The sequence below is a fragment of the Pleurodeles waltl genome, chromosome 4_2 (assembly GCF_031143425.1).
Source record: "Pleurodeles waltl isolate 20211129_DDA chromosome 4_2, aPleWal1.hap1.20221129, whole genome shotgun sequence".
Classification (NCBI taxonomy): Eukaryota; Metazoa; Chordata; class Amphibia; order Caudata; family Salamandridae; genus Pleurodeles; species Pleurodeles waltl.
Window position 1 is genome coordinate 862,538,772 of NC_090443.1, and position 19,698 is coordinate 862,558,469.

The 19,698-nt window shown below is 47.7% G+C and overlaps 1 protein-coding gene across 2 annotated transcripts in view; it reads left to right on the top strand.

The window, feature by feature from the left end:
* Window positions 1–19,698, top strand: part of USP24 (ubiquitin specific peptidase 24) — a 1,409,949-nt gene that overhangs the window by 988,643 nt on the left and 401,608 nt on the right. For both annotated transcript variants that reach the window (XM_069232604.1, XM_069232603.1), the window contains exon 51: window positions 17,056–17,206. In XM_069232604.1, the coding sequence (XP_069088705.1) occupies window positions 17,056–17,206 (151 nt within the window). The remainder of the gene's footprint in view (window positions 1–17,055; window positions 17,207–19,698) is intronic.

A 19,698-nucleotide genomic window follows, 5' to 3' on the forward strand; every position in this document is an offset into this window, starting at 1 on the left:
AGTCTGGGGTTTGTAGGGGCACCTCTGCTCATTCAAGGGTTCCCTCACACTTAGGAACATGCACCATTCCCTTGGGCTGAAGGCCTACCAGAGGGGTGACTTAGTGTCCAAGTGCATTGACCACGACATAAGGCAAGCCTTATATCTAAAGTGAAAAGTGTATGCAACATTTCACTCAGGATGCAGAGGCAGACCTGCAGACACAGTTTGCTTGGGCTCCCATGAGTGACATAATACATGCTGCAGCCCATGGGAGACTTCTGGTGTACCGGTGCCCTGGGTACTTAAGTACCATATATTAGGGACTTATATGAGTGCACCAGTATGCCAATTGTGGGGCGGAAAGTTACCACACAACCAAATTTAGAGGAGAGAGCACAGACACTGGGTCTGTTTAGCAGAATCCTAGTACACTTGTCTAAGCACACTGACACCAGGCAAAAAGTAGGGGTAACTCTCAGGAAAATGCTACTTTACTACATAACCGGCCCCTCCCCCCCACCTCCTCCCCCCCCCCCCCCCCCCCCCCACCACCCTGTCATTCCCCCTGCTCCCCAAAAAATGTAGGAGGATAAGACTAGCTTTACCCAGTGAGTCTTCATTTTCTAAGTGGAAATATCAGGAAAGTCAATCTTCATTAGCATGGTTACTCCGCGGTCTATGTTCCACTGAAAAGTCCATCCCCTCAAAAGTTTTGGATTTTCACCCTTCATCTGTTTAAGCCAGACGAGGCCCTTGTGGTCTGTCTGAACAATGAAGTGAGTGCCAAACAGGTATGGTCTCAACTTATTAAGGGCCCAAACCACAGCAAAGGCCCCCCCTCTCAGTAGCTGATCTTCTCTCAGTGGGTCAACCTTCTGCTGATAAAAGGTACTGATTGATCCTGGCCCTCTTCATTAAGTTGAGATAATACTGCCCTTCTTCTTATTTTAGAAGCATCTGTCTGGACAATACATTGTTTTGAGTATTCAGGGCTTATAAGATTTGGAGCCGAGCACATGGCCTTTTTCAGGGCATCAAAGGCCTCTTGACAGCTGACTATCCATTGTACCATTTTAGGCGTATTTGCCGAAGTGAGATCATTAAAAGGAGGGCACAATGGAGCCATACCCTTTTACAAATCTCCTGTAATACCAAGTCAAGTTCAGGAAAGCTATGGCCTGACTGGGTAGTCGGACCAGCCCAATTTGTAATGGTTTGTATTTTGCTCTGTAGGGGCTGAACTTGGCCTCCAGCTACCAGGTGGCCCAAGTAAACCATTTTTTTCCTGCCCTGTCTGGCATTTGGTAACCTTGATAATGAAGCCTGTCTTTTTTAAGGTCCCAAGTACACTCCTGAGATGGACCAGGTGATCCTCCCAGGTGTAGCTAAAGACACCAATATCATCTAGATATGCTGCACTAAAGTCTTCCAGGCCTGCCAGAACTTGACTCACCAACCTCTGGAATGTGGCACTATGAAGTAATAATGCCCACCAGGAATGGAAAATGCTGTTTAAGACTTCGCAGCCTCAGTCAATCTGATCTGCCAATAGCCTGCAGTTAAATCAAAAGTGCTGGGATATCTGGCTGCTGCCAAAGTATCAATCAAGGTATCTGTCCTGTGGATCGGATGGGCATCAGTCTTAGTGACTACATTGAGGCCTCTGAAGTCTACACAAAACCTCATCTCTCTCTTTCTGCCCTGGGAATGAGGTTTTGGCACAAGTACTACCGGACTAGCCTAAGGGCTGTCTGAAGGCTCAATAACCCCCAATTCAAGCATCTTTTGGACCTCTGCCCTGATTCAATTTCCAACATGGTCAGGCTGCCTGTAGATTTTATCCTTAACAGCAGACTATCACCTGTTTCCACATCATGTGCACACCAGGTTGACTTACTGGTTGTTCAGAAAACTGACCGAGCCCTTGTATGCAGTCAGTATGTTGCTGTTCAGAGAGACAATCTGCAAGGATTATCCCATCCACTGAACCATCAACAGGGTTGTGTGGAGAGAAGGTCAGGGAGAGGGTCACTCTCTTCTTCCTGCCCTTCATCAGTGGCCATGAACAAGTTCGTCAGCCCTTTCAAAATAAGGCTGGAGGCGGTTCACATGAAGCACCCTGTGGGGGCTCCTTGGAGTGGCAAGGTCAGCCAAATAGGTGACCTCACCTTTCTTCTCGACTATTGTGTGGGGGCCACTTCACTTGTCTTGCAGTGCTCCTGGGGCCATGGGTTCCAGGGCCCACACTTTGGTAAACAGTCAGTACAGCCTTCTGGTCAAGCCATTGCTTTTGCAACTCTTGGCTGGCCTCAAAGGTGCTGGTGGCCTTCTTCATGCATTCTGCCTTGAGAGACCACCGGCCTACTACATAGTCAACAATGTCTTCTTTGGGGGGTTTGAGAGGCTTCTCCCAGCCCGCCTTCACAAGACACAGAGGACCCTTAATTGAATGCCCAAACAGAAACTCAAATGGTCTGAAACCCACTCCCTTCTGTGGAACCTATCTTAACGGAAATAGAAGGCAAGGTAAAAGGACATCCCATCTCCTTCTGAGTTTTTCGGAGTCCCATGATCATAACTTTAAGGTTTATTTTTAGTCTTTCAACCAACCCATTTCCTTGTGGATGAAAAGGAGTGGTGAATTTGTGTGGAAACACCACATTCCTTCTTCATTGCTTTGAGGTATCCAGACATGAAGTTTGTACCTCTTGTCGGATACATCTTCATTAGGGAAGCCCACTCTGGAAAAGATTCTCAGGAGGGCCTTGGCCACTGCAGTTCATGTTACTGGTCCTAAGGGAATGGCGTCTGGGTACCTGGTGGCAGAGTCCATCACCACCAGAATAAATCTGTTCCCAGAGGCTGTATTAGGGTCAAGGGGACCAACAATGCCAATCCCTACCCTCTCAAACTGAACTCCAATCACAGGTAGTAGGATTAAGGAGGCCTTTGTAGTTCCGCCTGAAGTTCCACCTGACTTGCCACTGACCTGGCAGGTGACACAAGAACAACAAAACTCCTTGGTGTCTTCATACATGTGGGGCCAGTGAAACTGTGGAACAAGTCTGTCCCAAGTCTTACTTTGCCCTAGATGTCCTCCAAAGGAAATGTCATGAGCTAGCGTCAATAAGGGCTCCCTAAGCCTCTGAGGTATGACCAACCTCCTGATTGCACCAGGTTTGGGGTCCCTAGTCTCAGAGTGAAGGAGCCCATTTCCCCAGTAGATCCTGTGGGATCCACTGACATACCCTGCCTCTTCTGCAGCAGCTTGCTGTCTGATGCCTTCAAGAGAGGGACATGATTTCTGTTCAAGACTCTTTCCCTCCCTGAAGAGTCCCCCCGCATCCCAGAGCTCTGGCGTGTCACGCCCAGGCGCCTCTGGTGTGGATTCCTCACATGGGCAAAGATCATCTCGTTGAGAAGACTGATCCTCACATGAGATCTGGGTGGAGGGTAACCTTTTTCCTCTCTGTTTGGGAGCTTTCTGGGCCAGTATTCTAGGCTCCTCTGATCCTTGTTCTTCCTGTTTTCTGGCATGTGCTCTTGCACCTACAAAGACACTTTCAGGGGTGCCCAGCGTTGCTGCATGGGTCTGTAACTCCACTTCAGCCCAGTCTGAGGTCTCCAAATCATTGCCCATAAGACATTGTATAGGAATAGAAGAGGGCAATACAACTTCTTTTAAGGCCAGTAACCTCACTCCCCAGCTAAAGTTAACAATTGCCAAAGCACTTTGTAATGTTATCAGCATTGGTTACTTGGTAATCATGACCGAGTAAGATTTGCTCAGGAGAAAACAGTTTTTCAGTCACCATGGTGACACTGGCACCTATGTCCCTGTAAGCATCTGCCTCAATGCCATTTATGAGGGGCTACTGCCTGTATTTCCTCATATTAGGAGGCTAGGCAGCCAGAGTTGCAAGGTCCATGCCTCCCTCTGATATTAGGATAGCCTCAGTGGTTTCTGTGACTAGCCTAGAATCCACTGTAGTACCCAAGTTGAACCCAGCTACACCTTTGGTTGAAGTACTAGTACCAGTGCTTGCTATGGGGAGTGGTAGAAGTATTGTTCTTGGTGCTTCTCTTAGGACATTAGCTATCCCCTGTCCTATGGCCTTTTTCGTTACATAGGAAACACCAAGGTTTCTTGTTGTAAGAGGAGGAGGTCTTGGACCCACCCCAGAGGAACTTTGCGGACCTATAAGACTTCTTATTTTTAGGTTTGTCCCTATCCTTCTCATGTGTTTTAGAAGTATTTTTCTTCTTTTGGTCATCACCACCATGGGATTTCTTAACCACCCTAATGCGATCCCACTTGTCTGCCTTCTTTCCCAATTCTTGGGTCCACCAGCTACTGCTGCAATTTGCCAGACACCCAATTGTTAACGATGTGCGCTCTCATAAGATTGTACATCCCTTCATAGTCATGCATATTATTGCCATGTAACCAGCCTTCCAGAGCCTTAACTGCACAGTCAACAAAATCTACCCAATCTTGAGAGGACACATTCTGAGTTTCCCTGAACTTGATCCTATACTCCTCAGTCGTAAGCATAAACCCATCAATCAGAGCCTCTTTCAAGATGTGGTAATTATCTGCATCAACGTTTCTTAATGTTAGGTTTGTCTCTACATTTATCTGCAAAGGGGAGCCACAGGATACCTGCCCACCTCCTCTGAGGAACCTTCTGGACTTTACAAGTCCCCTCTAAAACAGTAATCCTCTTATGGGTTTCATCCCCAGTTTTAATAGGAGGGACCATACTGCTGCTGAGATTCCTGGAATCAAAGGTGTCTTCTTTGACCATGGACTCTCTGTTGCTGCCACCATGGGGTTCTAACCCCAAATTCTTCCTTTCCCTTTCCATCTCTAAGACCTCACTTTCAAGAGCTTGCGGCTGCCTTTTCAACTTGAGTTCGGCCTTCTCAAGTTTCAGCAAGCTGAACCCCCTATCTAAGGATCCCTCTACTTAGCTAGAGTGGATGGTCCCAGCAGAAGATGCTGAGGCAAGCGAAGATGAGGAGGATGTACTCATCCTGGATACTCTTTTGACCAACACGGGGGGGAGAAAAGTGGGCCTACTACTGTGACCCCCTCTTGTGTGACCAGCACAGCTCCCTGCAGATTCAAGGTTCTCTCCAGAATCTTCATGGTTCTGTCTACTGTGCACACAGTACCTGGTACTTCCATTTCCAACACTTGTGGTTATCCCTTCTCATCTAATTCTCTTTCCATATCAGGATTTTGAATGTCATCCTGAATAATTAAGTCTAGGAGAATAGCTTTGGTAGGGTTGCTACCTGCCCTAAGTTTCCTAGCTGTACACAGGGTCTTATTTTCCTGGCACGTCAGACCAGCTCCCTCGACTACAGATATGTTGTTAGAGTAGTTTATGTAGTGTACCTACCTTCTCTTAAGTTCTAAACTTCTGAAAGTTTGGAAAAAGGGCTATGCTTGACCCCTGACTACCCAAGCTAAAAGTTTAGAAGTCCCTGAAGTCACAGATAGCAAAAGCTCTCTAGGGTTAGCTGTGATGAGCAGCTAAAGCTTATGTAGGAGGAGTGTAAAGTATCACAATAGTCAGTCACTAACCACTCACGAGAAAGAACCACACTAAGAGTTGCAAAAATAAAGGTTTCTTTATTACAACTCTAAAGTTGCTCTAACATTGGTATATCTCCACCTGGAGATATCAACACACAAAAATACATTTAGCAATAATCAGGAAAAGCATACAAATACATGGGGCCTGGTTGGGAGGGGGGCAAACCATATACTAAGACATATGAATGCGAATTAGTGAACCCAGCCAAGGTAAGTATGGTAGTTATCTATTGGCTGGGGAAGGACAAAAAACACCAGAGGTAAGTAAGTACAGTAAGTGTCCCCAAAGACCGGGTGCAGAGTGGTTACCTACCCAATGGTCCTATATGATAACACAGGGAAGTTGCGGATGGAATTTGTGAGTTTCAGAACTCTTCCCAGTGGACCCTGAGGAAACCCGACGACAGGAAGAAGGTTAGAGAGTGTCCCCACCCAAGAATACCCAGAAGACCGGAGTACCTACACCAAGGGAGCTCGGGTGCATAGGGGTGAAAGGATGTCGGAAACCCTCGCTAAAGTCAATAGAGGGCCTTGGATGTCCAGCTGGTGGTGTGACCCGTGGACCAGGCCGGTGGAAACCAAGGACGGATTCTGGACGTGAAAGACCTGAAAAGGAAGGGCACAGAGTCCAGCACCCTCGGACGTGCCCAGGTGGTGAAGTTGGCAATGCCCACTCTCTTAGAGGTGATGTTCCTGCAGGTTGGTAAAGGAAGAAGTCCATCTGTGGGGTCCAGAATCTACAGAAGATCCTGGGAGACACATATGACCTCTCCCACGTCGGTCGCCGAGTTGCAGGAGGGTCAGTGACCAGCAGAGCCACAAACAAATCTTGGCAAATGTAAAGCACGTTGCAAGGAAGTTTGCAGATTTTGGGGGACGAGCAAGGTGCTAGTGACTCTACCCTTGGTGGGGAGTCAGGGCAGGCCTTCTGCAGGAAGGAAAGCCAGAGTTGTAGGAGACCCCACAAATGACCAATGGCAGCAGGCACAGGGAGTCGCAAGGAGGCCTCAGCAGCACAACAAACTGCAGTCCCACGTCGCTGAAGCTAGAGTTGCAGACTGCTGGGGCTTCTTGGAGCTCGAAGATCTTATTGGAGGAAGAGCCAACAAGCCTTTGCAAGAGCAACAGTCGCGGAGCTCAGTGGTTCCGTTCCAGTGATTGCAGCAGGGGTCCACCGTTTCCCAAGTTGGTCAGTATGCAAGTTGGACCCGGAGAGGACCACAGAACCACCACCTGTGGCAGAGCCTTTACACAGGATCCACCAGCCAGTCGTCATGGTCTTGAGGTGCCTGCAGACTCCTTTACTCTAAAGGACATTCCTTCTTGCTTTTTGGATGCAGGCAGATTCCTTGTGACCTTGCAAGATGCATAGCCACGGATGTTGCAGAAATTTTGCAGGAGCTGGAGAAACTATGTTGCAGTGGGAGCCGTTCCAGCTGGATACAGTCTTATTTCCATTCCAAAAGCAGACCAGCAGCTGTAAAGAAGGCCAGGAGCAGAAGATGTCTTGCAGAGAGTTCCTTGAAGATTCTTGCTCGACAAATCCTTTTACCCACCAATGGGGGAGGCCCCTAAGTAATCCTAAAAGGGGGTTGGTCAGTCTCTGAAGTGACCCACCTATCAAAGGAGATCAGAAACGTCATCTACCTTGCCTAGCCAGTCAGATGCTCCCAGGGACCTCCGCACATCTTTTTTTCATAATGGCAGGATCGAGTGGCCACCAGGCAGAGCTCTGTGCACCTCCCCAGGGGGAGGAGCTGGACAGGTGGGTGGTCACTCCCCTGTCCTTTGTGTGGTTTCGCGCTAAAGTGGGAACCCGGGGGGTTCCTGAACTGATGCAAACCAGATTATGCAAGGAGTGCACCAAATGTGCTCTATAAAGCAGCCTGGTGGCACTCAGAGGCCTCCCCATCCCAACCCAGAGACACCTAGTTCAAATGAAGAGGTGGTCACACCTTTCCCTTGCAGGAAATCCTTTGTTCTGCCTCTCTCTGCATGAACTAACTTCATCAGCAGGAGAGCAGAAAAGTGTCTGGGGTCAGCAGAAGTGAGGACTGGGAGCCAGACCCCGTAAGGCTACACAGGCAGATCCAGGGGATCCTCTAAGGAACCCCCAGAGTACAGGGAGTTATGCAACTAGCACTGGAATGGATGTATTTGCATGATTCCAACATGTTTGATAACAAATATGCCTAGGTTTGCAGAAGCCATTATGTAGTTGGACCACTTATGTTGACCAGTGTCTATTACATACCTTAAAAGTTATTTCCCGCACTTACAAAGCCCAGAGAATGGAGCCAGGGATTTTTAGGGGTACCCTGCTCATGCAGGAGTACCCTCATACTTAAGGACATGCACCCTGACCTTGGGTTAAAGGGTCTACCAGAGGGTTGATTTACAGAGTTCAGGTGCAGTGACCGCGATATAAGATAAACCTTATGTCAGTGGCGAAAGCGTGCATGCACCATTCCACGCAAGCTGCAATGACAGGCCTACAGACAGAGTTTCCATGGGCTCCCATGGGTGGCACAATACATGCTGCAGCCCATAGGAGACTCTGGTGTACCACTGCCCTGGATACTCGAGTACCATATACCAGGTACTTACATAGGTGCACCAGTATACCAATTGTGGGGTGTAAAGTTTACCAGCATCCAAATTTAGAAGAGCAAGCACAGTGTAGTACAGTCTAAACACACTGACACAAGGCAAATAGTTGGGGTAACTATGTCAGAAAGATGCGACTGCCCTACAGTTGCTATTCCCGCTACTTTCTGGTGCCCAAGAAGGACAAGGGCCTTCACCCTATCATAGACCTCCAGTCCCTCAATGTCTTTCTCAGAAAGGAGCTGTTCAAAATGCTCTCTCTGGCTCAGGTCCTATCTGTCCTGGAGACTGGATAGTAGCATTGGGCTTTTAGTACGCCTTCTTCCACATTCCTGCCCTACCTGCCCACAGGCGTTACTTGCAGTTCGTAGTAGGTCACGAGCACTTTCAGTTTACTATGCTCCCCTTTGACCATACCAGTGCCCCTCGAGTGTTCACCAAAGTGATGGCAGTGGTTGCAGCTCATCTGCGCAGGCTAGGAGTTTCAGTCTTCACCTACCACGACGACAGGCTGTTGAAGGCGGGCTCGCCCCAAGCTGTCGTCTCCCACCTACAGACTACTGCTAACATGCCTAAGTCGCACCTGACTCCCTCTCAGATGCTCCCTTTCATCGGAGCTGTTCTGGACACAGTGCAGTTTCGGGCCTCTCCTACTGAGCAGCGAGTCAAGGATATTCGGGCTACGATACTGATGTTTCGGCCTCTGTCCTGGGTTGTGGTGAGAATGACTCTGAGGTTGCTGGACCTCATGCCCTCCCTTATCCTGCTAGTCACACATGCCAGAGGGCAATGCGGGCTCTGTAGTGGGACCTGAATTTCCAGTGCGTGCAGCATCAGGGAAATCTCTCTGACATGGTCCAGATCTCAGAGGAAACTGCACAAGATCTACAGTGGTGACTTTTAAACCGTGATTGGGTCAAAGGCAGATCCCTCTCTCTTCCCCCGCCAGATCTGACAGTAGTGACAGATGAATCACTCCTGGGATGGGGTGGCCACATGGGAAAGGCGATCAGAAGTGTCTCGTGTCCTGCAGAGTCGGGCGCCACATCAGTCTTCTGGAGCTCAAGGCGATTGGGCTTGCATTGAAAGCATTCCTTTCTTCTCTCAAAGGGAATGTGGTGCAGGTGTTCAAGGACAACACCACTGGCATGTGGTACTACAACAAGCAGGATAGGGTGAGGTCATGGACCCTTTGTCAGGGGGCTCTGTGCCTCTGGACATGGCTGGAGCATCAGGGCATATCCCGGGTGGTTCAACATCTGGCAGGCTCTCTGAATGCCAGAGCAGACAAACCCAGCCATCAATGCATGGTCGATCACGAATGGCAACTCCATCCGGAGGCTCCGTAGAGACTGCACAGTGTCTGCTGTTTTGCACGCTGGAGTTTCCAAGGCAGGACTCGCTTAATGACGCTTTTCATCTCGAATGGAACTCAGTCCTCCTATACACCTTTCTGCCAATACCACTTCTGCCCAGACTTCTCATGAAGATCAAGAATAACTGGGCCTAAGTAATCCTTGTGGCTCCGGACTGGGCACAAAGAGTTTGGTATCCCGAGTTTCTGAGCATGGCCATCGATACTCCACTCAGACTGCCTCTTTGGGAGGAACGTCTGTCGCAATAGCAGGGGACGGTTCTCCACCTAAACCTGTCCGGTTTATGCATCCTTGCATGCAGGTTGAGCGGCGACATTTGACAGCTTTCATCCTTCCACCTGAAGTCTGCAATTTTATCTTGGCAGCCAGACGGTATATGCCTGTCATTGGAACAAATTTGTGACATGGTGTACCAGCAAGTCTGTTGATCCCCTTTCTGCACCTCTGCCTGAGGTTCTTTTGTTTGTCGTCTCTCTTGCCCAGTAGGGTTGTGGTTTGGGCACCCTTAAAGGTTACCTGTCTGCCATTTCTGCTTTTCTCAGACTACCAGATCAACCCTCCTTGTCAAAATCTCCCATTGTTGAGAAGTTTCTCAAGGATCTTACCCACTTGTTTCCACCTACCCCGTTCATATTACCACAGTGGGACTTGAACTTGGTGATCACTTACCTTATGTGTGCTCCCTTTGTGCCCCTTCACAATTGTCCTGTGTGGCTTCTCACTTTAAAGACCGCCTTTCTTATTGTCATCACCTCTGCACTCAGAGTGAGTGAGCTGCAAGTTCTTTCTATCAAGCCACCCTTTCTCTCTGTCCAGCTGGACAAAGTGGTGCTTTGTACAATGGCCTCTTTCCTCCCTAAAATTGTCACACCCTTTCATTTAAGCCATTCTATCACCTTGCTTACTTTTTACACACCCCCACACCCTCCTTGTGAAGAGGAGAGACTCCACCGCCTGAACCCAAAAAGAGCATTGGCGTTCTTCCTAAGTTGTACCAAAGACTTCTGGTGAACTCCTTGTTGCTTATGTGGGTGTAAAGAAAGGGAAGGGAATGCAGAAAAGGACCATTGTAGAAAGTCCCCTCTTTTTGGCATGGTTATCCCCACCTTTGGCCTGATGTCAGTGATCTTAGAGTGGTTTCACTGGGATTCTGTTAATCAGGAAGCCAGTGATTATGCTCTCTCCTCTAAATTTGGTTGACTTGTGCTTCTCACACCCCACAATTGGCATACTGGTGTACCCTGTAAGCCCCTTGTAGATGGTATTTGGGTCCCCACGTCATTGGTACACCAGGGGTCCCACATGGGCTGCGGCATGTATTGTGCCACCCATGGGAGCCCACGCAAACTCTGTCTGCAGGCCGGCCATTTGCAGCCTGCATGAAAAGGTGCATGCACCCTTCCCCTGCTAGTCACTACACCAGGTCACTGTAAGTCACCCCTGTGGTAGGCCCTTTCAGCCCATAGGACAGGGTGCAGATCCCTGTGTGTGTGGGCACCCCTGCATGAGCAGAGGTGCCCCTACGAACTCCAGTTCCAATTCTCTGGACTTCGTTAGTGCAGGGAAGCCATTTTAGCTATGTACTGGCCACTGGTCACTACCTGTGGTCCAGCCACATAATGGTAACTCCAAACCTGGGCATGTTTGTTATCAAACATGTCACAATCATACCCCAGTACTGGTTCCAGTGTTGGTAGCATGATTCCATGTACTCTGGGGGTTCCTTAGAGAATCCCTCAGTTGTGCTCCTACCAGTCTTCCGAGATCTGTGGGCAGCCTGCGCTGCTGTAGCCCCTCAGCCACGATTCTGCCCTCCTGCTGCTTGACCAGTTTGAGTAGGAGACAGCAGAACAAATGATTTCCTGTAGGAGAGGGTTGCAACCTCCTCTCCTTTGGAAATAGGTTTTACTTGGCTGGGGAGGGGTAGTCTTCCCACGCCATCAGACTGCTGTGAAGGGCATGTTTGGTGTCCTCCTTGAATAATCCGGTTTGCACAAGTCCAGGAACCTTTGGTCCTTGCTGTGGCGAGAACCATTCCCCCGTCCAGCTCCACCCCTAGGGTGGTGCCCAGAGCTCCTCAGGTGGCCACTTCGTTCTGCATCTTGAAACCAAGATGAGCAGAGGCCTAGTGGAGCATAGCTGACGTCAGAGACGCCTCCTGATAGATGGTCACTCCAGAGAGTGACCAAACCCCCTTTTTGGGTTATTTAGGGTCTCTCTTGAGGGTGGGTCCCCAGATTCGTCATGCAAGACTTCACCAGGACCTCTCTGCAAAGACATCTTCTGCTCCTGGCCTCCAGAACCGCTGCTGGGCAGTACAGGAACCAAACAAGACTACAACGCACAAGAAGACTTCTCATTGCAACATTGTTTCCACGGCTCCTGTCAGCAATCTCCAACATTTCTCACTTGTGCATCCTCTGGGGTCAGAAAACCTTCAGCTGCACCAAAGAAGCAAGAAGGAATCACCCTTGGAGTTAAGGAGTCACCCCCCTGCATACTCAGGCACCTAAGGCAATGGTGCCTGACTGGTGGGATCTTCTGTCCTCAGGATCTGTGAAGATTCCCCAACACATGTGGTGGTTCTGAGGGATTCACTGGGTCCTCTCTGCCTTCTGTCCAACGTGGGAGATGGTAAGTCCTTGCCTTTGCCACTGTGACAAAGCCCTGTGCACCACAACTGTTGCACCAACCAAGCCTTGTTGACTCCTACTCTGAGGGATCCTCAGGCTCCAAGTAGCCCCGATCCCCAGCACACTACCTCTGCAAGGGCAGATTTCTCTCTGCTGCTCCAGCAATGTGGGACTCCTCTTCAGGTGTGCTGATTGTGCCTCACTGTGCCTGCTGCCTGGCAACCACTGTGTTAGCACTTGGAGTTCTAGCCCTGGACATCTGCCAGGCAGCCATGTTGGATGTCCCTGCACACATTCACAAAACACTACTGCCTGGACAGACAGGTTCGCGAAGACAGCTGCTTTGGCTATTCGGTCCTGCAGGACTTCTTAGTATGACCTTGGTTCGCAGACCCACCTCTGGCATGGTATTGCTTGAGTATCTATTCTAAGGTAAGGAATCTGAAACTAGAAGTCTCTATCAGACAAACAAGTTACTTACCTTCGGTAATGCCTTATCTGGTAGAGACAATATCTAGTTGCAGATTCCTTACGCCCTACTCATCCTCACCACTCTTCGCACTGATCTCTAAGGGCAGGAACTACCCTTTCAGGGCCTTAGTTTTCATGCACCAGTAGTCAGGTTTTTATGGCTCTGCATTTCTTCTTATTTATTTATTTTTGCTAATTTATTTGCATTTAAAATAAGTATCGCAAACAGTAGAAAAGCCTCCGAGAAGGCAGAACAATAATCAACAACAATATATCAGATTTTTCAAAACAACCTTCAACCAAGATTCAATAATAGGTGGATGCGGTTTAATCTCACACAATCTAGTGCAGGGGGTGGAGGAAAAGGGGCAAACAACAGTTGCAGAACTCGATATACTCCGAGGAAGGGAAAGAAGGAGACAGGAAGTAGAGAAGGCAACACACAGTGCTCCAGTGTTCGAGCCTCAACTCTGTCTGTGTGTTTGCCATATGAACCCCCAAAGAGAGACTACAGTTGCGGGGCAGAAAACCTCCAATATCCTCCACTCTGACTCATCCAACCAATGCGCATCCATGAGTCAATTGTCATTGTGGGACCCCAACTATCGTCTTCAGCTCACCGGGTGCAGCCACTAAAACAGAAACCTCAGGGGAGTGGCCAATCTCGGGTCCATGTGGATTCGAAGTCGGTTCCTCTCCACCAAGCAACCCACCATGTTGCCCCAGAGCTGCATGGTCGTCCGTGCGAACTCTACTGAATCGGTATTCTTCTGCTGTTGCCCATTTCAAGAAATCTGTCAACCATTTGTCTCAGGGTGAGGGTTCGGGCTGGCCCAGTGAATGGTGATACGTCGCTTCGCAAGTACCAGCCTTAACTGAGTAAATTGATATAACATTTTACAGCTTTTCTTGGGAAGTGGCGGCAATCCTAGTATACAATGTTGCATTTTTTGTTCCACGTTAATTACTCTCGTTCTTTTTAGCACCCGGGTTCCCATGCCAAAAGGGCTGCAGAATCCTGCATTCCCATATGACATGGCCATATGAGGCTGAGGATGCACCGCAGCATGTGCATGTTGCTGGATGTGTCGGATAAATTCTATGTAGCTGCTGTGGTGTCAGGTATGCACCAACTACCTGTCACTAGTAGAATTGTGTGAACTTAAATCTGGCATTACTAGACCCCTCCTGTACCAGCGCTTGGACCTTGGTCCACTCCCAGTTGGTGAGCGGTGTCTCCAAGTCTACATCCCATGACCCATGTGTTGTCCGTCTGTCTGTCCCTCTTAAGGGCAGCATATAGGCAGGAGAGGACACCCCTGGCAGAGCCAGGGTCCAGCAGCAGTCTAACAGATGAGACTCAGCCGGTTCCTTTGGGAAGGATATCCATATCTATTGGGCTGTTTGTGATATGCTGGCATATTGTAGGAATTGTCCTCGGCCAACTCCAAAAAGAGTCCCGACTTCTTCCAGGGATGTAAAAGAGCGTTCTGATATAGGTCACCTGCCCTATTACAGCCACCTGTCGGCCATCTCGAGATGTCCATTGAGACTGTGATGCGCCCAAATGAGCATAGCCACCAGATGGGGAGAAGTCGAGTATAGAGCTCTTGTCACAGTACCTGTATGACCAGCCGCTCCCATACCCAAGTCACCTGTGATACCACGGAGGGGATGTCCACCGGTACCCTAGAGCCACACATAAGCAGTTTTGGGTGCTCAGGTAGTCATACTGAGCCCTCCAGTAGTTTTCTTTTCCCCCAGTTAGAGCTGTCTTCAGACCACAGGGCTGCATACTGGAGCAGGCCTGCCATGTAGTATCGTTGAAGATCCAGGATACCCAATCTGCCTACAGCCAGATCCAGTTTCAAGACTGCAAGGTGGACTGTACGTCTGTCTCCATTCCAGATCAGGGACACAAGTAGCCTGTGGAGCACACAGAACGAATTCTGCATGATGTATAAATAGCGAGGGAGCAAGATCATTTTACACAGTGTAACTCTACCCATAACGGAAATCTCGAGCCTGGTCCAGAATTAAACAGAGGCTAAGAGGCTGTCAAGCACTCTGCCCATATTTAAATCATACTGCAGCTGAGGGGAGTGGGTTACTTAGATATTGAAATGCACGGGTCTCCTTTATATTAGGCCCACTCACAGAAGATCGGAAGCTGCAAGTCCAGCCAGTGATGCCATGGGGTTGAGCAATCAATCAATCAGGGAATTTGTAAAGCGCACATTCACCAGTGAGGGTCTCAAGACGCTGAGGAGGGGAATGGGGGCTGCTACTGCTCGAACAGCCAAGTTTTTAGATGCCCGCTGAAGGTAAAGAGGTCCCTGGTCTGATGCAGGGGGGTGGGAACAGTGTTCCACGTCTTGGCGGTGAGGTGAGAGAATGTTCTGCCGCCACTGGTTGTTCTGAGGATGCGTGGGATGGTGGCGAGGGCAAGGTTAGCGGAGCGAAGCTGTTGGGTCGAGGTGTAGAAGGAGAGCAGTCTGTTGAGGTATTCTGGTCCGGTGTTATGCGGTGCCTTGTGAGCATGGATGAGGAGTTTGAAGGTGATTCTCTGGTTGATGAGGAGCCAATGCAAGTATCTCAGGTGGCCTGTGATGTGGCAGTGGCGGGTATGTCCAGGATGAGGCACGCGAAGGCGTTTTGGATGCGTGGCAGTCTTTTCTGGAGTCTGGAGTTTTGCTGTGGTTCCTGGTTAGGGGGCATTGCCATAGCCCAGTTTGCTGCTTACGAGGGCTTGGGTGAGTGGTGTTCTGGTTTCATTGGGGATTCATTTGTAGATCTTCTGAAGCATGCGGAGGGTGTTGAAACACAGTCTGTCGGTTAACTCGGAGACCAGAAACCACTCCGAATCTGTCCATCAGGCGCATGAGGAGGGTGACAGAGTGTTTTGGGTTGGACACATATACCAGAGTATCATCAGCATACAAGGACACAATATGTGTTGTAGTGCTCATCGGTATACCCCAGTCTTGAAGACTCATCCTGAGATGTATTGTGATTGGCTCCATGGTGAGTCCAAGGAGCTGCAACAGCAGGCAACCCTACTGTGTGCCTCATTCGATACAGAAGGACTCGGATACCGCCAATCCCGTGTGTACCCTTGCTCTTGATGTTGTATATAGTAAACAGACCCATGAAAGGAAGCTTGACCTGAAGTCTATTAGTCTCATCACGTCCCACAGATATTCCCAACAGGGTATCAAATGCCTCTTGGATGTCTAAGGCGATCAATGCAGCTCGCATTTCTGTGCTCACAGGTTTCATGCATCACGTGAGAGCGCCTCCGCAAGTTCATATGGGTGCCCCTCCCTGGAAAAATGGCTCTGCATTTCTGGTGTGGAAAGTCGTGAAAAAGAAACTGAAGTAAGTGAGCTAGGGTGAAACCTATATAGGACCCACAAAATCATATCTAGTGTGGACGAGGCAGATGACAAATGTGGAGCTGAATAATGCCGCCTGACGGCGCATGGGGGTGCTATTCACAATATTCTCTGGATCCAGTCTCATGCCTGGGGGAAATTCAAGGGTAAGCAATCTGCAACTAAATATTGTCTCTACCAGATAAGGCGTTACCGAAGTGAAGTAACTTGTACAACAGGCACATGCTGACCAGTCAGAAGCCAGCAAATAAGTGTGACATTGAAGAGAATGAATGGTAAGCAATAGGCGAGTTCTAAAACCTTTTTTAGTAAACAAAGTCTATCAAATGACAGCACATACTGTCTCAGGAAAGACCTCAAAATGGGACCTCTCGTGTAAGGTGATCACTGACTACTCCATATAGAAACATAATTTTTGTTACTGCTTTAGACCGCTGAAAAAATAATTTGCTTGCAAAACATAAATTCTCCCTGGGTTTTCAGTTTATCTTACTTTATTTTGATATTTCATAAAGTTGCAACTATTTTTGAAGCTGACATGTCTATAATAACATAGACAAGGTGATTTCTTTTAGCCAGCAATCTCTTCTTGTGGTAATTAACAGTGATCAGAGGTGCAAGTTAATCTTTTCTCTCTACACACTGGCGTTACTTATCCCAAGTATTCAGACAGGTTACATAAGAGCTGTTGTCGCAGATATTCATTTATTTTAGAGTTTTAACAGATCCACTTATCCTACAGCAGTTTCATTTCTTTGCCAGTAGCGTGAAGTGAACACTATTATTCCTTATGATAGGAGTAATAAAGCACAAGTAATTTAATTTCCTGGAAACTTCCTTGGCTTAGGAGCATCATCCTTTTAGCATATTTAGTTATCAACCTGTTGATGAACTATTTCTTTTGCTGAAAACGACTGTTAAAAGAATCGCTTCTTTACTGTTGGGCCTTAAATGGATTTGTTTACACCTTTGTTATTTCCCCATAGATCTGCTCCATCGTCGCCAGAAATTTCACCTCAGTCATCTCCTCGACCACACAGATCTAATAATGACCGGCTTTACATCTTGACGAAGCTGGTCAGGAAAGGAGAGAAAAAGGGTTTGTTTGTTGAAAAAATGCCACTGAGAATTTATCAGGTAAGCAAGATGCCATTTATTGATCTTTGTCTTTTTTGTTGTTTTTCTTTTTTTTTAAATCATTCTTGATTTATCATAATTAAATAATTTCAAAAAATGATGAGCAGGTTTCACACCCAATGTCCTGTAACATACAGAAAAACATATTTAAAAATATACTGTGTGTTAAAAAACTCTGAGAACCTAACAAGATGTTGTCCTTGAATTACATTAATTCAGCGTAGCAGGAAAATGGTATAGATCTTTAGTGGGAGAAAAAATAAGCTGACTACAAAGAGAAAAGAGAAAGTTTTACAGTGGCCTAAACCATGACAAAAGTGATGCAGTAAATCACAGCCTTCCAAGTAACTCCAAAAGTCTTTGTTGAAAGGTGACCATTTTTCAACAATTTACAAGTCACTTTTTCCAAGATAGCATGGGTTGGCGGGTCTGAGATCCAGTTTTCAGTTGTTGCTTTTTGGTTAGCCTTCTAGTCAAGTAAAACAATCAATATGTGAAGTGTGGGTTTTTGAGATTTAGAGCTCAGTGTCGCTTTAAGTTATCAAGAAGGGATAGATAATGGCTAATTGTAAAGTAGAATTGGTATTTGTGATTATTATGTGTTAACATATTTATGAAATGTCCTTGGTGAATCTCAATGTATGGGTTTGCGTGTTAGGCTTTATTGCTCAGGCTCTGACTTTAATGTTGATATATTATTTGTTTGGCAATATGTAAAAAGCACTTTATGATTTAAACATGATGTAGCTTATTGAATGTTTTGATAGAGTAGCAGGTATAAAGACTAGTGCTTGCTGCAGAACTTCTTTATTCAATTTGTCACTAGTGCAGTTCCTAACAAGCTCCACTCCGCTTCCCATCTTTCAGATCTCTGTGAATTGAGTAACATTATCTGAGTAATAGTAACACCTGTTATTAACAATGCTGGTGAAATGGCAGAAATGCCATATGCACCGAATATTATTAGTATATGGAGAGTATGAGTGAATTAAAACTGGAATTTGGGGGATGCTAATTAAGAGGAAATTATGACAAAGACTAGACCAACCAAGATTCAAAACTAAATTGCTTGAAGTGAAGGAATAAGCAAACTAAATACAGAAATTTCAAAATAAGTGAAAGTGGAAACCAGTTGGAAAGCACCCTTGGTGACATGGTGAGCCCACACATTTTGCCTGGTTTCTGATTTGGCTTTGTCTGTTAATGCACTGGGTCCCTGCTAACCAGGTCCCCAGTGCCAGATCTTTTCCCCAAAACTGCACAGTTGTTTTTCACAATCTGCAAACTCTTTAACTATGACTGTAAGTACCTAGTAAACGGCATTCCTGGTACCTACGGTACTAAGAAAGATCTCTGAGGGCTGCAGCACCAGTTGTGCCACCGCCAGAGACTACTCACCAAACCCACGCAAGTGCTGCTATTTCAGATTGTGTCTAATAGTGCGGGCTAAATTGATAACACAGCCTGTCACACATCCCTGTGTGCCAGGTCCCCTATCTCTGCATGTGCCAGGTGTAAGTCACCCCTAAGGCAGGGTGCATTCAGGCACGTGTGAGGGCATATATGCATGAGCAGATATGCCCCTACTATATCTCTGTCGATTCTAAGACATAATAAGTGCACAAGGAAGCCATTTTAAATGCATGTGCTTGACAATGGTCACTACTAGTTCCCCAACTACGTGATGACTTCTCTGAATCCTGGGATGTTTGGTATCAAACATTTCAGTAAAATAAACCCTCACTGACCCCCAATGATGGCTTTATTTTATTAAAAACTACACACAGAGGGCATCTTAGCGGTGTCCCCTGAAAACCTACCAGCTACTAGTGTGCTGACTGACTGGTCCTGACCAGTTCAGCCACCACAGACACATTTCTGGCCCCCCAAGGTGAGAGCCAGTGCTCTGGAGGGCCTGAGACAAAGGCCTGCTCCTGGCAGAGATGTGACCTCCTCTCCCAGGCATGATGGACATTCTACGGTGGGGCGCTTCAAAGGCTTTGCCACCTTAGTAATGCCACACAGGCCTCTCCATATGGCGGAGATGACCAACCCCCCTGTCCTGAACTCACTTTTGTCGACAGCACAGATGGGAAAATTGGTTAAATTAGGAGGAGTGCTCATGTCATGCCAATCCCACCCCTAATGTGGAGGAGCTGCAGTGGACACTACTTTTTAAATTCCTCCAACTTTTTTGGAAGGAATTAGGCCACTAGGGTTAGAGTTAAGCCCACTTTCCAGCAGAAGTGGTCATAAGGGTGTAGTCACCCTTGTGGTCAACCCATTGCCTACCTCCTGGCATTCCCTGTAACACCCCTAAATTGAGTATTTAGGTGGCACACTTGAACTCAGACTTCGCGACCTAATAAGACCCGGACAAAGAAGAGCTGCTCCCGCATAACATGAAACGAGGAAGCAGCTTAACTGGAGCCAGCCCCTGCGCCCTGGCTGCTGACCTTGAAGTATCCTGCAGAAGAAGCCAACTCATCCAG